General features: G+C 39.6%; 1 protein-coding gene across 1 annotated transcript in view; it reads right to left on the bottom strand.

The window, feature by feature from the left end:
- SLC35D2 (solute carrier family 35 member D2) overlaps positions 1-20143 on the bottom strand; it is a 65494-nt gene that overhangs the window by 31487 nt on the left and 13864 nt on the right. The window contains exons 3-8 of the mRNA XM_004601802.2: positions 19662-19748; positions 15228-15295; positions 12394-12465; positions 11395-11463; positions 5969-6071; positions 4319-4411 (exon numbers count right to left, since the gene is read on the bottom strand). Coding sequence (XP_004601859.1) covers positions 4319-4411; positions 5969-6071; positions 11395-11463; positions 12394-12465; positions 15228-15295; positions 19662-19748 — 492 coding nt within the window. The remainder of the gene's footprint in view (positions 1-4318; positions 4412-5968; positions 6072-11394; positions 11464-12393; positions 12466-15227; positions 15296-19661; positions 19749-20143) is intronic.

Here is a 20143-nt window from a genome sequence, read left to right as displayed (position 1 = left end):
CGGCCAACCTGAGTTCTATTCCCAGCATCCCATACGGTCCCCCAAGCACCGCCGGTGTACCAGGGTTCAATTACCAGCATCCCATATGGTCTCCAGAGCACTGCCAGGAGTAATCCCTGAGTGCAGAGCCAGGAGTAACCCCTGAGCATCGCTGGGTATGACCCAAAAACAAAAAAATAAATAAATAAAAACACATCCAGCCCCATAAGAAAATGGGGCAATAAAATGAACAGAAACTTCATCAAAGAATAAATTCAAATGGGCAGAATCTCCTCCTAGCCCCACGCCAGGTTGTCTTCACTGGAGCACCTCGAAGTGGGCAGGTTGAGTCTCCCTCCCCACCCCAGGCAGAATCCCAGCAGCTGAAAACCTATAGATCCCAACCGACAACATGCTCAAGACCACTCTCCACATGCTCAGATGAGCCTAACACAAGAGGGGACAAGCCTCACCCAGGATGGGATGAACCTCACCTGAGAGCAGACCAGCAGCAAAACCCAGGTACACGGAATCCCGTGACTGAGATCTCTGAGCCCACTCCGATTGGGCCCGCTCCTCCCAGCTCCCCAGTTTTCCAGTAGTTTGGCAGTCACACCCACAAACTGCCCCCAGCACCCTGTAATCTCATCAATGGCCAAGACCCAGAGACTATTAAACTAAAGCTCCCCAAAGAGAGTGCCGCAGAATTTCCTGGAGTGTGAGACCACATATGCGGCTGCACAACTTCTTACACTCTACCTCACTTACTCATCAAAAGAAGCACACATTTGTCTGGTTTTAACATACTTGCTAGTATTCTTTTATATTCAGCTTAAATGGCTCCAGAATGAAATACAAAAACCTTCACACACTTCCTTCATATTGTGGTGAGAAGGTGCTCAGCGGTGGGATTGGTGTTTGAATATTATTTGTAATGAACTATTGTGAACTACTTTTATGAAAATAAAAACAAGCAAGCAAACAAAAACCTAGGGTTCACGAATGAACTCATGGAGCTTTAAGTCATACACACATCTTACCACAATCTCAGACTCTTTCCCACCTACTAGGATGGACTTATCCTTCAACAAAGAAAATTAACCTTCTGCTCTATTCATCAACCAACTTTTGATCTGATCAAAGCAACCTTATAAAATACATATTGCAGACTTCCACACCTAGTTACACAAATTTGCTTCCTTATTATATTTGCACCATTATCCAAAACTCATTCAGTCATAAAAGAATTTTGCCTTGGTTAGGACGGAGAGGGGATCACTAAATAAATGATGATTGGAGGGATTGCTCAGGTTGGGAGATATATGCCGAAAATAGACCAAGGACCAAACATGATGACCTCTTAGTATCTGTGTCACAAATCACAATGCCCAAAATTAGAGACAGAGTAAGAAAGACTGTACCTGCCACAGAGGCAGGGAGTGGAGTAGGTTGGGTTGGTGGGTGGGACACTGGGACCATTGGTGGTGGAAAATGTGCACTGGTGGAGGGATGGGTACTTGAGCATTGTTTGAGTGAAACGCCATCATGCAAGTTTGTAACTGTACCTCACGGTGATCCAATCAATTTTTTATTTAAAAAAAAAGAAGTTTGACTTGATTCAATAAACAGATAATCTTAGTAGTGAAAAAAATTCATAAATCTTTTTCCATGGGTCTTTTGTTGATGGCGCGATTGTTGGGGGGGGGTGGTTTGGGGAGGAAAGGGATGCACCAGCAGCACTCAGGGCTTACTCCTAGTTTTGTGGTCAGGAATCATTCCTGCAGGGTCTTGGAGACCATCTGAGGTGCATCCCATGTGGCCCCTGAGCCAGGGGTGGTTCCTGAGTGCAGAGCCAGGAGTAACTCCTGTGCATCGCCAGGTGTGACCCAAAAAGAAAAAAAAATTCTATTAGAAAATTTGCAATTAGAAAAATGTTTTTAACTATCAGTTGATTTAAAATCAATCCATTACCAACAATAAATATTTGTATTATTAAAAAATGTCACTGAGTGATGGGTGTGATACTGACATTATGTGTATGAGAAACCATCATTAACAGCGTTATAACTGCATCTCATTGTGGTTCAATTAAGCACTGTCCACTGTCTGTAGCACTGTTCTCCCATTGTTCGATTTGCTTGAGTGAGCAGCAATAACGTCTCCATTGTGAGACTTGTTACTGTTTTTGGCATATTGAATGCAACCCGGGTAGCTTGCCAGGCTCTGCCGTGTGGGTGAGATACTCTCGGTAGCTTGCCATGCTCTCTGAGAGGGGTGGAGGAATCGAACCCAGGGACAGCCCTACCCACTGTGAATTCCAGCTGATTCAATTAAAAATAATATAGATTATTTCAATTCAATATTGATTCAATTAAAAATAAAATAAATTTTTAAAATATTATAAATAACAAAACCTCAATAAAAACGTCAACATAAACATGTTTAGATATATTAGATTACATATCGATATAATGATTGCATATAAATTGACAAAATGAGGGTGGAGCGATAGCACAGCAGGTAGTTTGCCTTGCACGTGGCCAACCCGGGTCTGATTCCCACCATCCCATATAGTCCCCTGAGCACTGCCAGGGGTAATTCCTGAGCACAGAGCCAGGAGTGACCCCTGTGCATAATTGGGTGTGACCCAAAAAGCCAAAATAAAAATTGACAAAAAAAGTTATAATTTAAATATTAATATTTATATATATTTATTATATTTTACATTTTTGTTCTTGTTTTTTGTTTGTTTGAGTGACTATACTTAGCCATTCTCAGGGCTAACTTCTGGTTCTATGCTCAGGAATCACTCCTGGTGGGACTCAGGTGCCAAACTCAGGTCTACTGTGTGCAAACCAAGCACCCTACTTGCTATGCCATCTCTCCAGTTCCTGTTTTAAATACTGCAAAATATTTTATTATGTAATAATATGCCAGATGATATTACCGGGGCCCCTCAGAGAGGAAGGGTTGCGTTTCGCTCCCCAGCCCGAGCAGTGCCTTGACAGTTGAGGACCTCCGGAATCCAGCCACAGCCATGGTCAGGCCCACTCTACACACATTCTGACGAGCCTCATGCATGGGAGAGATGGCAGAGGAACCAGGTGTGCAGGACCTGGGGCTGAGATCTCCAAGGCTGCTCAGATTGGGACTGGGCCTCATCCACCCAGATCCCCAGTTTTCCAGTAGCTAGGCAGTCATACCCAGAGACTGCCCCTGGAACCGTGTAATCCCATCAATGGCCAACATCCAGAGACTATAAAACCAAACTCCTGGAACTAGACATCTAATAGCCTAGTTCTCTCTCTTGGAGAACCTGACAAGCTACTGTGAGTCTAGTGCCTGCTCGCGAGAGCCTGGCAAGCTCCCCGCTGTGTATTCATATCCCAAATACAGTAACAGATATATACATACCTGTCAGAGAACCCAGCAAGCTACCGAGAGTATCCCACCCGCACGGCAGAGCCTGGCAAGTTACCTGTGGCGTATTCAACATGTCAAAAACAGTAACAATAGGTCTCATCCCCCTGACCCTGAAAGAGCTTCCAATCATTGGGAAAGATGAGTAAGGAGAGGTTGCTAAAATTTCAGGGCTGAGTGTAATAGAGACACTACTAGTGCCCACTCGAGTAAATCTATGAACAATGGGGATAACAGTGTTACAGTGATATAGTGATGCCAAATGATATGAGGCACCTCGTAAAATCAGTAATAAAAACAATACATTAAAGGACTGGAGCAATAGTATAGTGGGTAGGGCACTTGACTACAAGCACCTCAGATGGTCTCCAAGACCCTGCAGGAGTTATTCCTGACCACAGAACCAGGAGTAAGCCCTGAGTGCTGCTTGATGCCCTCCAGTTCCATTCAAGTTGCAGCAAACTGATGATTCATCTTTTCTTATAGCTGCATAGTATTCCGTTGCATGTATATATTCACCTGTCATTGAACTTTTGAGTTGTTTCCATATCCTGGCTATTGTACTAAGTGCTACAATGGACACATATGTGTATATACTTTCTGTTTCGGTGTTTTAGTGTTGGGAGGTAGATGCCAAGAAATGAAATTACTAGGTAAGAGTTTCTGACATAATCACATGAAAACAGCTGCTGAACCATGAAAATATTGCTGCTGTGGAGGTATATCTGCTAACACAGATATTTCAGTGTCCCCTTGTTCTTTGGAAAGGAATTGTACAGACTGAGAAAGCTATGACTTCCATCCCAGGAATGGAATGGAATGGCACTTTAACACTGGATTCCACTGACTGCCAAAAGCTCAATTTTTAAATACTGAAAATTTAAAGCCAAGCAGACATGTCTGACTCTCCTTGGCTCACCTGCTGAAGGTCCCCAGTGGAAATACTAATGATGAGAGTCGGGATAATCATGAAGCAGGCGTTATAAAAAAGCACTCCGTATTTCCCTAGTTCCTGGAAACAAGCAAACAAAAAACACATTTTAAAAACAGGAAACATATTTTCTAGAGCTAATCAACCAACTCTAGTTTAATGCAGATTAGAATGCATGTACTAACCAACTCTGTTCTCGAATATTTTTAGCAAATTCCTTTTTTTTTTCTGATGAAGAATGTTTGATGTCAGGTCTACTGTGATTTCATAATAAACTTTGATCTTTCCCAAAAAAACTAAAACCAAATATATAAAATGGGTGAAGATGGATAGCCTGAGGGTTTTATCCATTTCTAACAATCCAATTTTTTTAAGATACACTACTTGCTATTCAAAATGAGAAATCTGGAACAGAATTAAGAGATCTTTATAATGTTACTATAAATAGAACTCCTTAAACACATCTGCTCTTACTATTAAAGAACATTTGTGTTAAAACAGCAGGTACCCTATTTTTCCTCCAATCTTGCATAAATTTACTTTTCATTAAAAAAGCTACATAATTTATTCAACATTTTCCTTAAAGGGTGACATATTGCAAGTCCCCAAAGATAACCACTGTTCTGTAACGGCCACCATTAAAAAAACAAATGACTGAACAGAAAAAAAATTCAGTACAGATAAAATTTAAAAACAAAAACAAATGAAAAAAAAACCCACTCTTAGAAATAAGCCTGTCCATCAGAGAGAAGTCCCTCAACACTGAACAAAGAACATAGAACAAAGAGACATATGCCTGGCTGATTACTCTGAGTTTCAGGAACAGCTGGGGTGGGGTTGAAGTCTGGGAGCACAACCCAGATACAGCCATATAAAAGCAAAGTTCATTTTATCTTCTCATGACCAAGGGCAGCAATTGGCTGGACTGATTTTATATTACTCATTCTCATGATCTCTTTTCACTAATGAGGAAACAGAAGTTTGCAGAGATTGATGTTCAAAGTTACAATGTTCAATAATCAACCAAACTTATCTGTAAACCATGTCTTTTTTTTTATTAATGAATCACCGTGCGGGTACAGTTACAGATTTTCATATTTTTGTGCTTGTGTTTCAGTCATAGAATGCTCAAACACTCATCCCTCCACCAATGCCCACCCTCCTCCACCAATGACCCCAGCATCTCTTCTAGCCTCCCCTCATTCCCCCCACCTCACCCCACCTCTGTGGCAGGGCATTCCCTTTTGTTCTCTCTCTCCTTTTGGGTTGTAAACCATGTCTTCAGATTGCCAAACTACCAGGCACTCTTTCAGACCATTCCTGTTTTCACCTTAGTCATTAATGATAACTGTAAAACTTTTCATTTTTAATTGCCTTTCATAGCAATTCCTGTTGATATATTATAATTTTACATCCAAAACAGTGGCACCTTTTCCTTGCCTGGCTAATTTTCACTCCAAACTTTGCAAGATGAGGCATAACAACAACCTATTAAGACCAGTAGTTTTAAAAAATCAATAATTCTGGAGTATACTATGTAAATTAAATTATATGTCAACTTTGAAAATTAATTTTCCTTCTCATGTAACAGGAGTCAGATTGCGAAGTCTAAAAGCCAGATGAGTGAAGATCTAGTACCTTTGGATCCATTTTCTGTTTGGTATAAACTCCGTTAGCTGCTGTGAAGATATCATTCAGGAAAACAAAAATATAGCCTTCCAAGTTGAAAGCAAGGTCAGAACTGGAAGGGCAAACACAACAGAGGAGGTAATTCAGAAACTCACATGGTGATCTCAAGGTAGGCTTATTTTCTCTTTCCCCAAGCAAAGTATACTAGCAAACCTTTTCTCTGGCACATTCCCCCACACCACCCCCCCACATACTCTGTGGTAATGAATAGTTATTTCCTCAGCTTAGCCTCAGACTAAACCCAAACCAGGACATCAGGTGCTTCAACTTAATCATGAACACTTTAAAACCAAAGACCATTATCATGTATATAGCTTTACCTACTTATAGTACTCAATTCTTGTCCAGAGTGATCACTATAACCTTACAGTACCTGTGCCACAAACTATAATAACCAAAAGGAAAGATTGAAAGAAAGAGAGAGAGAGAGAGAGAGAGAGAGAGAGAGAGAGTGCAGAAAAAAAGTGTCTGCCATAGAGCAGACTCTCGGTGAGAGTGGGGTGGGAGGAGGGAAATTGGAGACACTGGTGGTGGGAAATGTACACTGGTGAAGAGACAGGTGTTGGAACCCAATCATGGACAACTTCGTAAAGTTTATCGCATGGCGATTTGATAAAAAAAATTGAAAAACACAAAAACCAAACAGACATTACAGATGATGCTTTAAGTAAAAAATTCTTTCATTTGTTAACTTATACATCATCATAATTATTGAACTCCCCAAAGGGGACTGTCATTCTGGTTTGTTTTTTTTCTGATTCATCAGTGGCTGAGTTTATTGTAATAAATAGGGAGATTCCCAGGATACAGTTCTGTGGAGATAGCTGAGGAGTGACGGGGCAAAAGCAGATGAATGAGGGAGTGGTTGTCCATCTGGTGCTCAGAGTCACCTCATTCACTAATGTCTTCACTACCCTGGTACTCAGAGTCATCTCAGTCACAAATACCTTTACTATCTGATGCTCAGAGTCACCTCATCACACATGCCTTCAACGCCCTGGAGCTCAGAGTCATCTCAGTCACAAAAGCCTCCACTACCTGGTGCTAAGTCACCTAGGTCACAAAATGCCTTCACTACCTGGTGCTCAGAGTCATCTCAGTCACAAACATTTTCACTACCTGGTGCTCAGAGACCCCTCAATCATAAACACCTACACTACCCTGGTGTTTAGAGTCACCTCAGTCACAAATGCCTTCACTACCCTATTGCTAAGGAGTCACCTGAGTCACAGATGCCTTCACTACCCTATAGTTATCTCAGTCACAAACATCTTCAATTACACTGGTGTTCAGAGTCACCTCAGTCACAAATGCCTTTACTACCTGGCACTCAGGCATCACCTCAGTCACAAATTCTTTCACTACCCTGGCCCTCAAAAGTCAAAGCAGGAATCCTTTCTCTCTGAAATCCTCTCAGATTTCCTTCTCTCTATCCTTCTAGAACATCTTCTCTTCATTTCTCTTCAAATGAATTTAAATGCTTATGGGATGGGGGCATGGTAGAGGAGGAGAGAAAGAAAACTCCAGTAGAGCAACTGGTTAACCCGCACCTGATGCTGCATGACCGAACTCATTACTCAGAGCATCTTATCTGCCTCACAGGTTCAGTAATTGGAGCCCGTGAATTTCATTGACATTGGACAGACTGATTAGGGGGAAAAAATACAGACCATATTATTTCACACGCAGGTCACAGAAGTGGAATTGAAAGTGGTTAGATTCTGGGGCTAATACATTATTGCACACACACACACACACACACACAAAGAATAAAGTTTTGAGGAAGAAATTATATGGGAAAAAGGGCTAGGGAATGTACTGGGGAATGAGAATAACTAGCGGGTCATGTTGGTAATGTTTGTTTAGACAGAAGCACCTCAAGGCTGGCTGCCTGTTGCTTACTGCTATGAACAACAGGAAACTTCACAAAGAAAATGTGTGCCTTGGAGTGCGGCCTCTCCGATGCTGCACAATCATAGCCCCGGAGACCAGCTAAACTACTTTGGGCACCAGCAGCTTCTTGCAGAAATGTCTCTAGATTGTGAACTGAGCCCCAGAAGCCATCTTATGACAACCACAAAAGGGAGGTACATGCCTGCAGCAATGGGACTTTCGGGTGATCTCGGGACGGGGGTGGTACCGGCACAGAAATGTCTCTAGACTGTGAACTGAGCCCCAGACGCCATCTTATGATGACCACAAAAGGGAGGTACGAGCTTGCAGTGATGCAATTTCTGGCAGAAATTTCCCTGGACTTAGTTACTAAAATACAGAAATCCAAAACCTCATATCTTTTCACTGTCAGCAATGGAAAACGAATTATCAAATGCTTCCTTTTCAACAGGTCTGACTTTGGAGGGGGAGAACTCCAAACAATAATAGTGAGCTTTTTGTTGAAATATAGAATGTAATCAAAGTAAAGAGAAAAGTAAAGTGAAATTTATTAGCTACACAGGCGGGGGATGGGGGCGTGGTGGGGGGGTAGGTATACTGGGGTTCCTGGTGGTGGAATATGTGCACTGGTGAATGGATGGGTGTTTGAGCATTGTGTAACTGAGACTTAAGCCTGAAAGCTTTGTAACTTTCCACATAGTAATTCAATTAAAAAAAAAAAAAGAAAGAAAATGTGTGCCTTGATTTGACACAGAAAGGATGTTCAGGGGAGAGCACAGAACTCTTCCTATTTAATTCATTTGTTCCCAATTGCCTTCAGCTCAAAATAATGCTGATGTCAATTATAATATTTTGAGATACTGTATTCTGATCCCTTCAATATCAAGCAGATTCTTTCCTTTGGGATGGGCGAGTTGGGCCATGCCTTGTGCTTGGGAGTAACAGTTTATTGCAAACAAGAAAAAAGAAACAAGAAAAAAATGGCATCAAAACTCAAATTAAGAGTTCACTAAAAGCTTTCATTGGCATTATTATCTTCAAATTAATTTGTGAAATACCAATTATTTAATAATTAATTTTACTTTTGTTTTGTTCTGAGGCCACAGTTAACTGGCGGTACTTAGAGCTTACTCCTGGCTCTGTGCTCAGGAATCTCTCAGACTCAGCACATATGCTGTGCCAGGGATCAAACCTGGGTTGGCTTTGTGTAAGGCAAGTGTCCTACATGCTGCGTTTTCAGTTCATATTGTAAACTAAACTAATTTTTAAACATTACTTTTCTTAAAATCCTAAATTTCTGATATAGTACAAAAAATAGAATCTCTAGAAATAAAAGTTCTAAATTGCTTGCCTAGCCAATGTGATATGCAGTTGAGAAAGGCCATATTACAAGATATTCCAAGGAGGCCACAGAATGAGACCAGGGGGCCAACAGCAAGGGCCAGGAACAAGGGCACAGAAAGGAAACAAAGTCAGAAGGGAGTCACAGAATAACTGAGAAACACTGGTAAACCACAAAAAAATGCATAGCACTATATCCCATATGGTGTAAGAACAGCATAACTGGCTCTTGCCTTGCACACAATAGACCCGAGTTTGATCCCCAGCATCCCATGTGGTCCCCTGAGCCCTGCCAGGAGTAATTTCTGACTGCAGAGCCAGAAGTAACCCCTGAGCAAAAGTGGGTGTGACCCAAAACCCAAAATTTTAATAACAATAATTGTTATTAGTATTATTACCATTATTGCTAATATCTGTTCACAATCTCAAATTCTATTTTTAATCTGTCTTTTGCAGGTTGGAGAGAAGTACAGCAGGTAGGGCATCTGCCTTGCATGCGGCTGACTGGGTTCAATCCCTGGCATCCTATATGGTTCCCTGAGCATCACCAGAAGTTATGCCTGGGCCAAACCCCTCACCCCCCAAAAAATATCTGTCTTTTGCCTACTGTCTGTCTACATCAACTGGAATGGAAGCTTGCCTTCTTTATTAATCTGGGATTAATCTTTATTAATCTGGGAGCACCTAGAACAACATTTGGTAATAGACAAATGTCCAGTATGTCTGTTGAATTTAGACACCTACTTGCATAAATTTTCATTTATTATTCTATTTCTTATAATGACCTCATTAGATGGATGCTATTTAGTTCCCATTTTGCAGCTAAAATAAGTAGGGTACTATGAAGCAAATAATTTATACATAAAATAAATGAAAAAAACTAGAATAAGATCCCACACATATAAGCTCTATAGCTTATCTCCTTATTTAATTTGTAATTAATGGTCCAAAACTCATGTTTCCAAATGAATTAAAGGAATCAACTCATTTAACTGAAATCTATCCCATCTTTTTCTTTTCATCCCTTATCCAAGAAGGTTTTCTTTCCTTTCATTATGCTTTCTTTGTAAAGACGGAAACAGATTAAAAAAAAAAAAAAAGATTGAGAAACAGTTGACAAAGGGGCAGAGGTAAGTTTTGATCCTGGAACTGTGACCCATATAGGTCTATTAAGGATCACCCTATGAAAGACAAGAATTTGAGCATCACCCTTTCAATGCAAACTGGATTCCTCCTTCCTGATCTTGCATATGAATAAATAAAACAATCATGCACTGTTACCAGATGCCAAGCATATAAATACTATTGATGATAATATACATCTAGAAACATTACATCAAATGATGATTAAAAAAATAAAATTAAGGGGGCTAGAACAATAGCACAGCAGGTAGGGCATTTGCCTTGCACATGGCTCACCCGGGTTCGATTCCCTGCATCCCATATGGTCCCCTGAGCACTGCCAGGAGTAATTCCTGAGTGCAGAGCCAGGAGTAACCCCTGTGCATCGCCGGGTGTGACCCAAAAAGCAAAAATAAATAATAAAATAAAACAAAATTTAAAAATAAAATTAAGGGGCCGGAGCAATAGCACAGCAGGTAGGGCGTTTGCCTTGCATGCGTCCAGCCCGGGCTCGATTCCCAGCATCCCATATGGTCCCCTGAGCAGCGCCAGGGGTAATTCCTAAGTGCAGAGCCAGGAGTAACCCCTATGCATCACCGGGTGTGACCCAAAAAGCCAAAAATAAATAAATAAATAAATAAATAAATAAAATTAAAAAATTAAATTAAATTAAAGAGCATGCAAGGATATTACAAATTTATTATTGTTATTGCCTAAATGCCTAACAACTTTTTAAGTAAAAGTTTTACACTGAAACAACATTAATAGAAGTAAATCGTTTACTCCTTTGTTATAAAGAAAGTATTAATATCTTGCAATGCTCTCTTTATGCATTCTCAGAAATGTTGTAGACAACTTGGAAGCCAGTTTAAATTTCACAAGAACATTTCAGGATTCTACTAACACCAATAGAATTGTATCTTGGCATCAACAGATGGAAAAAGGAAAATGAGAACAGGCCTTGGCTTATTGTCAAAAATACAAAGAAGTCATTGAGCAGAAATGATCCAAAGTCTTACCCAGCTGCGATGAAAGCACCAAGAATGATAGCAAAGACGCTGATAATGATGTTCAAGGAAAACTGTTTCCTGTAATAAACAAATGGATGAATGGAAAGACAGTAACAAAAGTTGATAGATACAGAGAAGGAGAGAGGTAAAATATAAATTACATTTTCAAAGCAAATAAAAAATATTGTTTACACTTTTTAAAATAATACTGTTAATAATAATTATATATGCTAAATACAACAGACAATGTTTTAGAAAAACAGTAAATATATGTCAAAATGTTAATAAATGAGATTAAATTTGCTTTATTACTTAAGCAGTTGTCTCAATATAATTATTAACTTATTTATCACTTAATACAAGAGTGGCTATTGGTTGGTCTAGTTGCTTATACTTAAACTGAGCAGCCAAAGATTAAGATAAAATTGAATACAAGGACTTATAACACTGAGCCATATCCAAATTTTATTTCTAAATACTCTTTAGGGAAAAACAAAGAATCACCTTTTTGGATATCAGACTGAGTATACTTAGGAGAAAAAGTAAAGCCAACATTATTAAAACTAATGTATTCTAGTATAATGTAATAATTACTATATTAATAGGTTTCCCTATTTTAATGGATTAATGGATTCTTGTTCTGTACATGTGTGTGAATAGTTTTCCCGCTGTATTCCAAAAGCAGTGAGCATTCCATCTGAGGGAGCTAATAGATTTGCATCTATTTTGGGGCATCTAGGTGTTTTCTTTGTAATTTTCTACAATTTTATATGTATTACCTATTTAATATAAAATACAATTAAAAATTAACCATTATGTTTTTAGCAAATCATGGAAACAAGCAGCTAGCTGCTTTTAAGTGAATAAACCATCTGTCCTTAAGTTATTGCTATTAGCAATTCAAACCAACTTTTTGGAACAATGGCTAGATGTTGATAATTTGCTGATAAAAGTAAAATGGAATAAAAGAGAAGAGAACTTTATAGGAAAAGGGAGGGGAAAAATCACCCAAGTATGATGGTTTCCAGGAGCAATGTGAGCGGAATGGTAAATTTCCTGAGCACGGTGAACATGGGCAAGCTGTCGGACAAAGATTCAAGAATAACAGCTTCAATACTAAGAACTTTAAACATGTTTTATATTTTTTAATAAATGTACTAGCTTTCTAGATTAAATATAAGAAATTAGCTTCTTACATATACTATTAACAAGTCATCTTTGATAAGAAAAGGAGATGTAACAATTTTATGCCACTTGTTAACAATTTAAAACACACTACCCACAATGTGCTAACAATGTAAAACACACAATTACTTATAATCACTTGTCAACCCGTTATTCATCGATTTGCTCGAGCGGGCACCAGTAACGTCTCCATTCATCCCAGTCATGTGCTAGTGTAGCCCAATGGGTCTGCTCGCTCCAGGAACAGGAAGAGTCTCAAATCGTTCATTCAAGGTTTTGACGAAGAAGTCTGACCATCTTGTAGGTGGGCGGCCACTCGGTCTTTTGACATCCCATGGAATCCAGTCCGGCGGTAGTCTCTAAATCGCATTATGTGTCCGGTCCATCTGATTTTTGACGCCTTGGCAAACGAGACAGCGTCCCTGATCTTTGATCGTTGGCGGAGGTCGGAACTCCGGATTCCTTCTCTCACTTGAGTGAAATGTGATACTCCAAGCATAGCTCTTTCGATTCCTCTTTGGGATACCTGAATAGCTTTCTCATCCTGTTTGTGTAGGTCCTAGGTCTCTGAGGTGTATGTTAGTGCAGGAAGAACGGTGGAATCGAAAAGATGTGTAGGTTCTTCACCTACACAAAAAGGAGGTTCTTCACCCTCTTGACCACTTCTTCGACACACAATAGTGTTAACAATTTAAAACACACAATCACACTGCATGAAGATTGTGTGAAAACTTCTGACAGTGCAACCAATATGTGTCCCTTGGCAACTCAAGTCATTCCATATCTGTGAGCATAACAGCACTAACGGTGGACCTACTTTTTTTTTTCCTTTAGACCTACTATTTTTGTTAGGAATTTTATTTTAAGGTAATAATCCAAAAGAAAGAAAAAACCATACAGCTATATACTCACTGAAATAACAAAATTTAAAGTAAATATGAGAAACCACATAAATGTCGGGCAAGATACTGATTAAATAACATGATAAATTTACTTGATGTACATTATTTGTGTAACTCTATAACAAACAAGTTTACCACTACTGGAAAATAAATATTCAATAAAATGATAAAAAAATGATCACATGTCTATAACCATAATAGGAATCATTCTCTACATAGAAAAGAGACTTACAAATCTAAAATAATGTGTTAGAGGACAGAATTACAGGTGATTCCTGCCCCACCACCAGCCCAACCCCAAGATTCTATAAAGTAAAATTCACAGCCTTCAAAAAGCACATAAGAACCTTTCACCCAGAGACCCCGGGCCACAGAACTTCTGAGCAGACTTGAGAAGGGTTTCACAGTACCAGAGAGTGGGTACAGGAAGATTTTTCAGGAATTTTATCGCCACACTTAAAAATATCCTATGAGACAGCTTTGAACCACTTTTATTTTAAATGAAGCAAAGAAAGAATAAAGTCATTATTTTCAATTATGTTCATACAGTTCATAATGATAGAAGTAAAACCTCTTTTTAGTTAATATCTTATACAGAAAAAAATCTTAAAGAATTCACTAAAAATTTCTTAGCTCAAATGGGGTGGGCCTCAGGAATGAAAGGTGATGAGCCTATTTTTGCATTTCCCAGTTTACTGTATCCTCCTACTACTACCTCTTTTCCACGCACAATATTATCTTTTATACATACAGACCGTTTCCTCATTATTTATGCATTTATGCATGGTATTCTCCTCCACTCCCATTCTCCTTCCTTTCATCGGTTCGGTGGTGGTGGTGCTGCTGCTGCCAGGGAGCCCCGGCAGAGCTCAGGAAGCACACAGTGTCAGGACAAGCGCCTCACACGTCAGGAAGCACAGTGTTGGGATAGGAGCCTCACATGTCAGGAAGCACACAGTGTCAGGACAAGAGCCTCACATGCCAGGAAGCACACAGTGTCAGGACAGGAGCCTCACAAGCCAGGAAGCGCACAGTGAAGGGACAGGAGCCTCACACGCCAGGAAGCACACGGTGTCAGGACAGGAGCCTCACACGCCAGGAAGCACACAGTGAAGGGACAGGAGCCTCACACACCAGGAAGCACACAGTGAAGGGACAGGAGCCTCACACATCTGAGACATGCACTTCACCACCAAGTCACATTCCCAGTTCCCATTTTTCACTTTTCACAATGATTTTAACCAAAATAGTAAGAACTCTGTAGTAAATACAAATGTAAATTTCAGAAGAATTCAGCAAACACTTCAAAATAATGTGTGTCATTTATTTATCCCTATAATGAACCTGACCTACTACAGATTGGGCAGAATGTCCTGAAACCATGACAAAAATCAAAAGCTGTAAGAAACATTTGTGAACAATTTATAAATTAGCCTTTTTGAAGAAATTGTACCATTTCTTTCTTGATATCTATGGATTTCATGTCTTATAGTCAAACTTGAACATATAGGAAAATGTTTTTGATATTCCTAAATATTAAATATACTATTAAATCAAATTAAACTCAAAATGATACTTTATTATTTACAAGTATTAAATATTAATGGCTTTTATATGTAACGGCTTATATACTAAAGAGAAACCAGAGTATCATTATCTTTTATTTGTTATACAAGTAATATCTTAAATCAAAATTGGTCTTTTACCATCAGAAGCAAATGAGAACCTCCCATCAACCATTATCTTGCACTCTACCTTAATTTACTTGTACTTGATAATCCACTTATGTGATTTCCAACGTAGAGGAGAGGCAAAGGAAAGAGCTTCAATTTAAAAGAGAAAGAATATTTGGTTAGAATATTCCTTCTATAATTCCTTCACATGTAAAAACAGGGCTCTTCACTCCCCATCAGAAAACAAATAATTCTGAGTTTCTTTACCTGCTATAGGCTGCCACAGCCGCCCAACTGGCAGTGCTTAGGGACCCTGTGGTCCAGAGTGGAACTCGGGGTCTCCACATGACTTGCATGCACCCAGTCCTTTTAGCCAAATCCTGGTCCCCAGTTTGTGTATTTTTTAAAAATGTGTGCAACAGAAATATACATATATGTATATATATGCACATGTCACAAAAATGTTTGCATACATACCACAAAAATGTTTATACATATATCACAAAAAATGTTTAAATCTCAATAGAAAACCAAAAATAGCTTACAGATAACAATTAAAGAAGGAATATATGTACGTATATAATAAATTTTTTTAAGGGGGGGGCAAAGAGAGTTCAGGGTTTAAGGCACTTGCCTTCCATGTGGCCAACCCAAGTTTGATCCCCAGTACAGCATGCAGTTCTCCCAGCACTGCTAGGAATGATCCTTGAACACGGCTGGGTATACCCAAAAATCAAAACAACCCCCCAAATAAAAAAAAAGTACTTAAAAACATGTTATTGCAATTACCTATTGGCACACAGGTCTCTAACTGGATTAGGAGATTCTTTAAGTAGATGCTACAGTATTCCCAACCTTCTTAACCAGAGCCTACCACTCTGGGACATAATAATTTGTTAACATATACTGAGATATATATCTTTCCACTCCTTTTCCTTCTATATTCTCTTTTTTAAAAATTAGGCCATAAAATTTTATATTATATCCTGTATTTTTATTTAAAAATATAACTTTCATTTCATTAATACTGAAAATTTTGCTGCAGCTTATGAGTCATATAAATTTTAAAATATGAGAAAATTACATTATGCAAATTTTAGGATAAGCAAATACTGAGTCCAGAATGAAGACAAAGGAATGAAAAATATATAACATAATAACTGTAATGTTATTAACAGATTAGGAGAAGATAATTAAGGTCTAATACAGCAGGTAAGGCCTTACATGTGACTGACTTGCATTCAATTGCCTGAACCCTAAATGTTCCCTGATCCCCACCTGGTGTGATCCCTGAGCACAGAGCTAGGAGTAAGCCCCGAGCAACACTGGGTTTGTCCCAAAAAAGAACATAAAAGATTTGATTTGCTGTCAGTACCAAGCTTGGACTCTGGACTCAACATGACCCGGGAGCAGAGATCCTCTGCCTGCTTCTCCCAATACCCGGCAACCCAGGGGTCACACCCATAAGCCACCTCCTGCCGTTGCCAGATTATCTCCTCATCAGCCATCCATGACTCACAGCTGCTTCTCCCAGAAGGGAACATAAAATGAGGCCCCCATAACCATGGCACCAAACTCCTCACCAGGAGTGCCCCAGAGGGGGTGTGAGTGAGAGCCCTCCCCGCCCCAAGGGACCCAGACCCGGCAGCCGACCTCCACTACCCCACCACTGCAATGCTCCAGGCCGCTTTCCACATGTTCGGGCCAAGTCTCACATATGAGTGAACATATTCCTGGACCTCACAGCCACAAAGTGGTCACGTGACACATCATCATAAGGGAATACACACACACACACACACACACACACACACACACATATGCGAACACGCCTTTCAGAGAGCCCAGCAAGCTACCAAGAGTATCCTGCCCACATGGAAGAGCCTGGCAAGCTCCTCGTGGTATATTCAATATGCCAAATATAGTAACAATAACAGGTCTTATTCCCCTGACCCTGAAAAGAACCTCCAATCATTGGGGAGAACGAGTAAGAAGAGGCTGCTTAAAGCTTGAGGCTGGGACGAATGGAGACGTTACTGGCACCTGCTGGAGTAAATAGATGAACAACAGGATGACAGTGATACAGTGAATATATATATATAATTGGATTGAAGAATTCAATACTTTTTGTTATTTTGTTTTGGTTTTTTGTTTGTGTTTTTTTCTTCCTTTGGGGTGGTGCTCAGGGCTTGCTCCTGACTGTACTCAGGAATCACTACTGACATTGCTCAGAGGATCATATAGGATGCCAGGGACTGACCTCGGTTGGCTACATGCAAAACAAAATGTCCTACCCACTGTACTACCTCCAGCCTTAAAAATTTCTTTCATTTCATCAGGTGGTGGGGGCTTGAGGGGCTCACACTCAACTGTGCTCAGGGCTTACTCCTGGCTGGGTTCAGGGAACCATATACAGTGTCAGGGATCAAACCCAGATCAGCCACATACAAGGTGCATATCTTAACCAACCTCTGTACTACCTCTCCTTTTTGTAAAATTCCTTTCATTATATGGAATACAGTCATGCATCACTTGAATGGGGATATATTCTGAGAAATGCATCATTAAATAATTTTGTTGTGCCACTATGGTTGAGTGCCTAGAGTATAGCTTACTACATACTTGGGCTACATCCAGATACCACAGTTGTCTATGTGGTTCAGTATTAACCCAAAACATTGTTAGGCAACACATGACTAAATATTAAAGAAATACCAAAAAAAAAGAAAGAAAAGGAAAAGTTACATTATAGGGAGGGAAATGCATTTTTTAATATTGTTAGCTAACAAAGAGAACCATCATTACCAAATATTTTGAAAACTCAATTACTAATTACTAAGAAAAATACAATAGAAGGTCAATAGAACAATGAGCAAAAGTCTTGAACAGGTATTTTGTAAAAAACAATATTCAAATGGACACTAAAAAAAGTTGGAAGAGCTTTCAACCTCATCAGTAGCACTGTAGCCCCACTGCTCACCAATTTGCTCGAGCAGGCATCAGTAATGTCTCCATTGTGCAACTTGTTGTTACTGTTTTTGGCATATCAAATACACCACAGGTAGCTTGCCAGGCTCTGCCGTGTGGGCGGGATACTCTAGGTAGCTTGCCAGGCTCTCCGAGAGGGATGGACGAATCGAACTCGGGTCAGCCGCATGCAAGGCAAATGCCCTACCTGCTGTGCTATGGGTCAAGAATGTGTCATTACACACTGACTAGATCAATAAAATGTTACATATCCATCCTGCCAAAGCTTCATTCACAACAATGTGAAAGCAACAGGGACATTTTGGAGAACAGCTTAATATCTCTCAAGTTGAGGACCTCCAAGTCCCAGCAATCAACAGCTCCTCTTTTGGATCCACCAACACCCTCACACCCCAACATGCACACAACAAGGACACATGCACACAGCACTACTGGGGATTCAACTGCTTCTCATATTCATCTCTGAAAGCCCCACAACCTTGAAGACAGGACCTTGAAAGAGACAGAGACAGTGAGATGAAGTCATAGGAAGGAATCTACCCCAGCAAGGAGGAACTGTCAAGGTGGGCTCACACAGGTAAAAGACCACATAAAAACACAGGCAGAAAGTGGCCAAGACAACTCTCATGAGAGCCAGCACCTGAACACCAGCCAGCACCTTCATTTTGGACTTCCTGCCTCTAGAACTCTGAGACAATTACTTTCCAAAATCAGAAATCTGGTCTGTACTATTTTGTTGTAGCTGTACTATCTGACTGATAGCATGCACCAAGATCCAACTTTGAGGAGGCCAATATTTTTAATTTTTCTAAATTAGAAACAACTCAAATTACCTAAAAAGAAAATTTTAGCATACTTGTGTAATAAAAGGTAAATTAATACAGCTATACATAATAGTATGGATAAACCTTATCATCACAACATGAAGTGAAAGATGCAAGATACAAAATAATATATAGAATTTTATTCCCTGAATAAAAGTTCAAAAATAGGCAAGACAGAGACAGAGAAATTGTACAGAGAATGTACAAAAAAGGACATTTGCCTTACACTGAGCTAATCGGAGTTTGATCCCCAGCACCTCATATGGTCCCCTGTGCACTACCAGGGTTACCCCTGAGCACAGAGCCAGGAATAACCACTGAGTCCTGCCAGATGAAGTCTAAAAACAAAACAAAACAAAAAGGCAAAATAAAAGTATATAATTTAAGGCTGCCTACAAATTACAAAGAAAGCAAGAAAATTATTATTATGAAATCAGGAGAATGAATAAGAAAGATTTGCAATCCATCTTGTGACATGGCTAATGGAAGGTCAATCATTCATTCAACTATATATTTACTCATGAGACAATTCCCTGATGTGTAGTTCATACTGTACAATTTTTAACACCTCAAGGATATAAAATATTAAGAAGCTTCTACCCAGTGTAAGCAGGATTCACATGTGTAAAAATGAACCTTGTAATCTAAGATTTACAATTCTATAGTAATTTCACTCTTCCACCATGGTACCTGTTGTAACCTACCTTTATAGGAATTTTCTTGTCAAAATCAGGGAAGTGAATTATTTTATTTAGCTTGGACATATACAGTATCGTTATGGTAACTGCCATCTAAAGAAAAGGAGAGAAAGAACTTTAGCAAAATGGAGGATTGTACGAGGGGCAGATACATCAGAAAAAAAAGAGATTTGTCCAAAAAAATTATACCCCTCAAATCCATTTTTCTAGGTGAAATAAAATCTTTTATTAACTTCTTGGGCTGGAGGCATAGTATAGCATGAAAGGTGCTCCCTGTCAAAAATATATGCATATATACTTCTCAGAATATGAAAATTCTTTTTTTGTACCACTAAATTTATTCTATAGAAATAAGCAGCAAGGGGGCTGGAGTGATAGCACAGCGGGTAGGGCATTTGACTTGCTCGTGGCCAACCCCGGTTCGAATCCCAACATCCCATATGGTCCCCTGAGCACTGCCAGGAGTAATTCCTGAGTGTAGGGGCCAG

Source organism: Sorex araneus, chromosome 3 (genome assembly GCF_027595985.1).
Source record: "Sorex araneus isolate mSorAra2 chromosome 3, mSorAra2.pri, whole genome shotgun sequence".
In the NCBI taxonomy this organism is placed as follows: domain Eukaryota; kingdom Metazoa; phylum Chordata; class Mammalia; order Eulipotyphla; family Soricidae; genus Sorex; species Sorex araneus.
Note: the sequence above shows the minus strand (reverse complement) of the source record. Positions and strands in the feature narration are given on the sequence as shown.